This window comes from Solea senegalensis, linkage group LG3 (genome assembly GCF_019176455.1).
Source record: "Solea senegalensis isolate Sse05_10M linkage group LG3, IFAPA_SoseM_1, whole genome shotgun sequence".
Classification (NCBI taxonomy): Eukaryota; Metazoa; Chordata; class Actinopteri; order Pleuronectiformes; family Soleidae; genus Solea; species Solea senegalensis.
In genome coordinates, this window is record NC_058023.1 from 19,901,425 (window position 1) to 19,910,489 (window position 9,065).

General features: G+C 38.9%; 2 protein-coding genes across 2 annotated transcripts; both read right to left on the reverse strand.

Annotated features, from left to right (window-relative positions):
* Positions 1-1,956: 1,956 nt before the first annotated feature.
* LOC122766170 (extracellular calcium-sensing receptor-like) lies at positions 1,957-5,309 on the reverse strand. Its single transcript, XM_044020835.1, has 5 exons — positions 5,080-5,309; positions 4,554-4,823; positions 4,226-4,288; positions 3,049-3,157; positions 1,957-2,970 (listed from the first exon to the last, which is right to left on the reverse strand). The coding sequence occupies exons 1-5, from the start codon at positions 5,191-5,193 to the stop codon at positions 2,060-2,062; spliced, it is 1,467 nt and encodes a 488-aa protein (XP_043876770.1). The 5' UTR covers positions 5,194-5,309; the 3' UTR covers positions 1,957-2,059.
* A 2,306-nt stretch (positions 5,310-7,615) lies between these two features.
* Positions 7,616-8,798, reverse strand: LOC122766605 (extracellular calcium-sensing receptor-like; the record flags this gene model as incomplete). The annotated part of the gene is made up of 2 exons (XM_044021596.1): positions 7,616-8,611; positions 8,690-8,798. Coding segments are annotated over 2 exons (1,020 nt in total), but the record flags the coding sequence as incomplete, so codon positions are not given.
* Between the last annotated feature and the right edge of the window lie 267 nt (positions 8,799-9,065).

The following is a 9,065-nucleotide window of genomic DNA, read 5'->3' on the forward strand; positions in this document are numbered from 1 at the left end:
ATTTAAACTTACCAGAGGCAATCTGTACAAACCTAAGACTGTGGATATGGCAATTGAACGTGTAGAAGAAGAACCACCCACAATCCCTAGGACTGGAGGAGTTCCGACACAGCTCTCCTCTAATGTAACTTGCTCTTTTTGACCACTGAGTAAGGTCAGTGCTCCACGAAATCCAATCCGTAGTTGAAGACAGTTATCATACAGACTGTATCCCAGAGTCACATTAGGCAGCAGGTTGGAGTTTCTGTTAATCTCATCAATTGCAAAGGCCATGGTCTGAGCCTGTCTGAATCCTACAATATCAACCCTAACAACATAACACAAGTGTTTACCATTAAAAAACACACTAAATAGTCAGTATTACAAAGCCACATGTTTCACAACTACATATTATGAATTCAGTCAGATAAATAGTTCACACAAAAACAAAATGTGAATGCAAACATAACATGACTTAAAATGGTATGTATACACTCTGTAAGTATTTTATATTAATCATACATACAGTCTACTTATAGACTTGTGTTTCATCAGCTTTGTGCTGTTTCCCTTACATACTCACCCGTAGCAGTGAGACGTTTGTGGCTCTGAGGTAAAAGGCATGTCAGGAAAAGTTGAAGTTATGCTGACTGAAAACAGTCCACCAAGAATCACATCTCCATTTTTGTGCATCCCATTTAAATTAAACTTTTCCTTTAACTGACAAGAAGAGGAATAAAGAGAGGAGGTCACAGCAGAGGAGAAGCAAAAATACAACATTAGGAAGATGAGGGTGGTGTCTAAAAATATCCTCATGACTTTCCTCTGGCTCATCTCCTCATCTGAGTGCAGTCTTATCACAATATCACCACGTTTTATTGATAGTGCCCATGTTGATTAACCTTTTAACACCACCCATCAGTGCAGAGGAGGAAGTGAAGTTGTAGGGGCAGGGCCCAAAATAGATCCCATCTGCTACTGATTTGTACTAAATGACTTTGTAGTAATTATTATTAATTTTTGATGTTTGATTGTAGAAATTAGATTAGTATGTTTTACAATAAATGTTACCAGGTTCAAAAGGTAAATCCATACTATCTGTAAATATGCCTGTGTGAGATAGGCTAATTCAATCACAGTTTAATATCTTTAATTGTAATGTGACAGAGGTTCAGTAAACATCAATTTAATGTTTATTCATTGCATGAACACAATTTATGGTACAACACATGTTGACACAGGTTTACCTGGGATAGACATAGCCAGATGAGATTCACATGTTCACTCTAATACAACTTGTAGATAGTTTACATGAAACTATATGGTTGATGTCTGCTGCTGCTGTCATTTAAGAAATCATACATAACCAGTCAGAAAATAACTAAGTAAATTTATAAAACAAAATTATCAGTGAGATCAAATAAAGTCTGCTCTTGTGGGGGCTATGAATATAATCCAGTTGTTCCAGATTTTACTTTGTTCATTTTAATGGTGCATGTTAACCTCACCAAAAACAACTAAGACCTTTATTTATGTCCTCATGACATGGTTTCAGAGCATGAGATAGCATATTTACATATTTTTGGTGAAAACGGACTGCAAGGTAGGGTCTTGTCGCCATATCGATTGGGGATTACAGTAGCCAATAGCGCAGACTGGGCATTGAAGATACACCACATTAAGATAACGTAAATAAATATGGAAAACAGTGGACTGTTTTCTGGTGTGTTCACCACCATTGCTTAAGCATGTGGTACTAACTGAACAGGGAGCTGAGGGATATGTTTTTAAAGGAAAGATGAGGACATTTTTGGACTGTGGTTATATCTGTCTAACTGACACCTAATGCTGAGGAGCTGGTGAGGAAAGAGAGTTGCTATTAGTGCTGTCAAGTGATTAAAAAAATTGAGAAAAGTCATTAAAAAAAAGTGATCCTCAAGTAATTTACATTTAAATGAAAACATTTTTAAAAAAAAATTTGTTTACATAATATTGAAATATATATATTAAAACATTATTTTAGCTGCATTTTTGCATGTACATTTTAGCTAGAATTGACTAACGTATTCTCTTGCATTTACTATGATCCAATCCCTCGACCCATGATGGCTTTCTTTGTGTTTTTCTCTGGTCTGAACAGGATTATATAACATTTTGGTCCAAACAGCGCCACCAAGAGGCCAAAACTGGAGGCGAGGATGGCAAATACCTCCACTGCATCTGCATATTTGCCTGGTGAGCTGATGTAAGCAGGGACAAAGGCCACCCACACTGCACAGAAGATCAGCATGCTGAAAGTGATGAGTTTGGCCTCATTGAAACTGTCTGGAAGATTCCTTGCTAGAAAAGCTAACAAGAAACTGAGGACGGCCAGTAAACCAATATAACCAAGTAAAATTACAAAACCAAATGTGGACCCAACTACACACTCATAAACTATTTTGTCACTGTGATACTGGGTGTTTTTATTAGGCATTGGTGAAGCAGAGACAAGCCAGACAGTGCAGATTGATGCTTGAACAGAAGTCAGAACCAGAACTGTCCCTCTCTGCTGCAAAGCACCAAACCACTTCAGACTGTACTCACCTCCTGGTTTGGAGGCCCTGAACACAGCCAGAACCACCATGGTTTTCACCAGGATACATGAGACACAAAGCACAAAGCTGATGCCAAATGCTGCATGTCTTAGTTGGCAAGTCCATAATCTGGGTCGTCCAATAAAAAGCAAGGAGCAGAGGAAACAGAGTTTAAGTGACAGCAACAGCTGGAAGCTGAGTTCTGAATTGTTGGCACGAACTATAGGTGTGCTGTGATGATGGATGAAGATGCCCAGAACAACAACACAGATAAATGTGCCCAACAGTGAAATGGTTGTCAAGCAGATACCAAGAGGCTCATGGTAGGAGAGGAACTCTGTTTTCTTAGGAACACAGTGGTCACGCTGGGGGCTGGACCAGAAATCTTCTGGACAACTGGTGCACTCCATGGAGTCTGAGAAAAGAGGTAAAGTGATGAGAAACATGTTTATACAACATCTCTGAATTGTGGTGTTTAAAATGTTACATTCACCAGTTTTATTGCTGATCTTTCCCTCAGAACAAGGGACACAATCAAAACAACACTTAGGTTCCCCCTTCTTTCTGGCAATGCGGGTACCTGGAGGACAGCTCTCACTGCACACTGACCGAGGAGGCTGTGTGGAGAAAAAATAAATGAATCAATATTTGTTAGTTATAGATAGATAGTTTTTTTTAATGTTTGAGGTATAGAGATGGTAGTCTGAAAAATAATAACTAACCTGTTTGGATTCAAAGTTCCAGAAGATTTTGTTTTCATGGAGTTTGAATTCTTCACCTTTAAAGGCTGACCTCTTAACCTCACCCACGTACTGAACTTTAGTTCTTCCATCAGGGAGCCACACCCAGTTCATGATGTCATATACAGGTAAGGCATCACCATTTTCATCAAATGACACTTGATCACCAAATGTTGTGGTGAAGTTGACTTTTTCCAAGTAATGTATTATCTATGAAAATCCAGTTTAAGGACAAAACACACTGACAATGAAGTATGTTAAGTAGAATCGAGTTCATACAAACATAATGTTTGAATCAATTGTTTGTGTAGACAATGAAAGTGTAGTCATTTCTATACACTAAACTTTACTAGAATACCATAAGTAGGATTTAGTCTATTATTTCTTTACATTTCACACAATAGATATTGGATATTAAATACAATATCACACCTGCCATGGCTCCAGTCTTTGTAAATGAGCACAGGTATTGTTGCTGAAAGGTCCTCTCCCTGGCTCACACTGCAGCATGTCATCAAGAGCATACGCCAGAGCGTACACAGCCTTATACACATTATACTCTGGTCTGAGGTCTGAAACATCCAATAACTCAGTCTCCACATTTTCTATAACTTCATGTCCGGTGCACAATTCTCCTCCATCTTTCACCCAACCTGCTGGAGGTGGTGCAAATTTACACTGAAATGTTTGTTCCCAAAACTGATTCACCTGCAATATAGTGCATCTTAATTTGAATTCAATATATTTTTTCCTATATTTTTTACCAAATCAGAGGGAAACTCTCACCAGGTTGTTTTCATTTGTGATATTGTGATGTAGGTAAGGACGTATTTTTAACAGGAAGTCCCTAAGCCCTGGTATTTCTCCTCGACGAATGGCGATGCCCAGTGTTCCAGCCAGGTACGGCATGAGGTGAGGAGTCTGAAGCACAACAGCTGATGTCCAGGCTTCACTGGCCATCCACTGCAGGCCTGTCACATTCTGCCTCACCACCTGTTATATAACGAGTAGAACGACATAATTACGAGTAAAAAACATTCATCACCATTCATTCATCACTGTTATAGCAGTAACATATGATATAGTTTCCACAGGTGATGTCATACACCAACCTATGTTTTAGAGACAATCAAAAGTAAAATTCAATAAATCATAGCAATCAGTATTACTTTTTACAAATTGCAGCTATAACATTATTATTGAATTGTGTTTTGTTTATAGTCAAATGTTTTGGTCACAAATCTTTTTAAGGACTGACCTCTTTCATGAGCTTAACCATTTGATTCTCATATCCAAACATAATCACCACCCGAGCTGTAGATTTCCTTATCACATCCACTATTCTCCTCAGTTCAGCAGGGTTGCCACCCCGGGGCAAAACCTCTGTGTAAGCCAGACAACCTCCACCAGCTGGACCCAGATCAGAGTGAAAGGATCGGGCAGCGTGGAATCCATAATCAGAATCACTGATGATCAGACCTGTCCAAGTCCAACCAAAGTGTTTTAGAATCTGAATCATAGCATTCACCTATGTGGACACAGAGCAGAGGGATTAGTGCACAGGCTGGAATCATCTTTCACTAGAAATCCTGCTAAACCGGTTAATCAAAGACTCATGTTTAATCACTGTTTTTAAATGCTGTATATCTGACGCCAGACAATTCTGTAAATGAAAAACATGATATGACCAGTGATACACAACATATTGGATATTGTTCATTCAAATATATCTGTTCTTGCTCTATATTAATTTTTCTCATTTAGAATTTTGAGGATAGATTTACTTGAAAATCGTCACTCGGGATCGTCCTAAAGAAAGATGGAAACCTTTGTCGGTCGCTCAGGCAGGAACATGTGGCAAAATGACTCACCTGCAAAAAATACAGACTTTCTTTCATTCAATATTCTAAAACATATTGTAATCTTGATTGTTAAGTTCATGGATTAATTTATTTAAACTTACCAGAGGCAGTCTGTACAAACCTAAGACTGTGGATATGGCAATTGAACGTGTAGAAGAAGAACCACCCACAATCCCTAGGACTGGAGGAGTTCCGACACAGCTCTCCTCTAATGTAACTTGATCTTTTTGACCACTGAGTAAGGTCAGTGCTCCACGAAATCCAATCCGTAGCTGAAGACAGTTATCATACAGACTGTATCCCAGAGTCACATTAGGCAGCAGGTTGGAGTTTCTGTTAATCTCCTCAATTGCAAAGGCCATGGTCTGAGCCTGTCTGAATCCTACAATATCAACCCTAACAACATAACACAAGTGTTTACCATAAACAAAAAAAATACATTTAATAATAAGTATACAACACTACATGTTTCAAAACAACACATTATGAATTAAGTCAGATAAATAGTTCACACAAAAACAAATTTGAAGGCAAACATAACATGACTTAAAATGGTATGTATACACACTGTAAGTATTTTATATTCATCAAACATACAGTCTACTTATAGACTTGTGTTTCATCAGTGTTCCCTCACAGGCTCACCCGTAGCAGTGAGACGTTTGTGGCTCTGAGGTAAAAGGCATGTCAGGAAAAGTTGAAGTTATGCTGACTGAAAACAGTCCACCAAGAATCACATCTCCAGTTTTGTGCATCCCATTTAAATGAAACTGGCCCTTTAACTGACAAGAGGAGGAATAAAGAGAGGAGGTCACAGCAGAGGAGAAGCAAAAATACAACATTAGGAACATGAGGCTGGTGTCTAAAAATATCCTCATGACTTTTCTCTGGATCATCTCCTCATCTGAGTGCAGTCTTATCACAATATCACCACATTTTATAGATTTGTAGGTGCCCATGTTGATTGATCTTGTAACGTCAGTGCAGAGGAGGAAGTGAAGCTGTAGGGGCAGGGCCCAAAATAGATCCCATCTGATAGTGATTTGTACTAAATGACATTGTAGAAATTATAATAATGTTTTCCTTTGGCATTTTGATGTTTGATTGTAGAAATTAGAAAATGAAAAGCCACAACTCAACACTATTCATTAAAAATGTAAATTTTAAAGTGCCTACACTTCAAACACAACTAAAAAAAAAACACTATAAAACACGAGCACTTACTCAATGCTCAATTTGTCGCCATCATTTTCCGAATTACATAAAACGCTTTGTAATTTTTCTCAAACCCATGTCTGTAATTTGTTTTCTTAGTTTTCTTTTCAAATGTTAAAAATAACTATATTCAAATTCAAACTCACTACCCCCACCCTTGTTTTTCTGGTTAACATAATTTGAATATAATTTAAAACAAATTCTGAAGGACAATACTTATTTCTACCAGTAGATATCAGTCGCGAGTTGGCACAGCATAGCATACAGCAGAGAACCTTTTGCACATCTGAGACTGTTTTTGTTTTATCACAGTGACAGCTAAATAAAATACTTATGTGGTACCCGGATGCTGGTAAGTCTTCCGCACAGTAAGTGTGAATATCTACTGTATGTTTTACTGTAATTTTCTTCATCACCAGGTTTATAAGTTACATCTATCCATCCAACACAATGTCTGACACAGCACATGTTGATGTTTATTTTGGCACTGGAACAGTTTAAAAGTGTTACATGTTCAAAAGGTAGAGCCTCCATCTTACTGTTGATGTTTTGAAATACAGGAGAGCATATTAGGGGACATCCAGTCAGTGGAAATTGTGTCTTCAAGTCTAATCAGCTCCACACTTCCTAAACAAATACTGTTGGATTAATTATTATTATGTTTAAAGGGAAAATAACTTTGTTAATTTTAATGGTACAAGTTAACCTCAGCAAGACCTTTTTTTATGTCCTCATGACATGGTGTTGGAGCACGAGTTCCAGCTTTTGCATATTTATATATTTCTGGTGAAAACGGACTGCAAGGGAGGGTTTTGTCGCCATATCGATTGGGGATTACAATAGCCAATAGCGCTGACTGAGCATTTAAGATATACCACATTAAGATAACATAAATAAACATGGAAAACAGTGGACTCTCTGTTATGGAGGACATCTGTTCACCACCATTGCCTATGCATGTGGTACTAACTGAACAGGAAGCTGAGGGATATGTTTCTAAAGGAAAGATGAGAACATTTTTGGACTATGGTTATGTCTGTCTTAACTGACACGTAACGCTGATGAGCTGGTGAGGAGAGAGAGTTGATACATCTGAATGGACCGTCCAATGAGCAGGGCATTGAAAGAGTCATACACGTACGTAGACTTTAATAGCACGCTGGAAAAGAAAAATGTCATTTAAAAAAGTGATCATGAATATATTTCAAGTTATTTTACATTTGAATACATTTCTTTTTTTTCATTTACATATTATTGAAATATATATTTAGCTGCATTTTTGTTTGTACATTTTAGCTAGAATTGACTAATGTATTCTCTTGCATTTTCTATGATCCAATGCCTCGGCCCATAATGGCTTTTTTTGTGTTTTTCTCTGGTCTGAACAGGATTATATAACATTTCGGTCCAAACAGCGCCACCAAGAGGCCAAAACTGGAGGCCAGGATGGCAAATACCTCCACTGCATCTGCATATTTGCCTGGTGAGCTGATGTAAGCAGGGACAAAGGCCACCCACACTGCACAGAAGATCAGCATGCTGAAAGTGATGAGTTTGGCCTCATTGAAACTGTCTGGAAGATTCCTTGCTAGAAAGGCTAACAAGAAACTGAGGATGGCCAGTAAACCAATATAACCAAGTAAAACTGCAAAACCAACTGTGGACCCAACTTCACACTCATAAACTATCTTGTCATTGTGATACTGGGTGTTTTTATGAGGCACTGGTGAAGCAGAGACAAGCCAGACAGTGCAGATTGCTGCTTGAACAGAAGTCAGAAGCAGAACTGTCCCTCTCTGCTGCACAGCACCAAACCACTTGAGACTGGACTCACCTCCTGGTTTGGAGGCCCTGAACACAGCCAGAACCACCAGGGTTTTCACCAGGATACATGAGACACAAAGCACAAAGCTGATGCCAAATGCTGCATGTCTTAGTTGGCAAGTCCATAATCTGGGTCGTCCAATGAAGAGCAATGAACAGAGGAAACAGAGTTTAAGTGACAGCAACAGCTGGTAACTGAGTTCTGAATTGTTGGCTCGAACTATAGGTGTGCTGTGGTAATGGATGAAGATGCCCAGAACAACACCACAGATAAATGTGCCCAACAGTGAGGTGGTTGTCAAGCAGATACCCAGAGGCTCATGGTAGGAGAGGAACTCTGTTTTCTTAGGAACACAGTGGTCATGCTGGGGGCTGGACCAGAAATCTTCTGGACAACTGGTGCACTCCATGGAGTCTGAGAAAAGAGGAGAAGTGATGAGATACATGTTTATACAACATCTCTGAACTGTGATGTTTAAAACTTCACACTTACTAGTTGTATTGCTGATCTTTCCCTCAGAACAAGGGACACAGTCAAAACAACACTCAGGTTCCCCCTTCTTTCTGGCCAGGCGGGTACCTGGAGGACAGCTCTCACTGCACACTGACCGAGGAGGCTGTGTGGAGAGAATATCAGTGTCTGTTAGACTTATAATGTTTAAGGTAAAGAGATGGTAGTCTGAAAAGTAAGACCTAACCTGTTTGGATTCAAAGTTCCAGAATATTTTTTTTTCATCCAGTGTGAGTTCTTCTCCTTTGAAGGCTGACCTCTTAACCTCACCCACTCTCTGAACTTTAGTTCTTCCATCAGGGAGCCACACCCAGTTCATGATGTCATATATTGGTAAGGCATCACCATTTTCATCAAA

Excerpts from the sequence above, each read along its gene's own strand:
- LOC122766170 (XM_044020835.1), bottom strand. The coding sequence starts at position 5,193 with ATGAAAGAAAGTCTGTATTTTTTGCAGGTGAGTCATTTTGCCACATGT. Across the intron at positions 4,824-5,079 it reads TCCCGAGTGACGATTTTCAA|GTGAATGCTATGATTCAGAT; the intron begins GTAAATCTATCC and ends GTGTCCACATAG. Across the intron at positions 4,289-4,553 it reads TGGTTAAGCTCATGAAAGAG|GTGGTGAGGCAGAATGTGAC; the intron begins GTCAGTCCTTAA and ends GTTATATAACAG.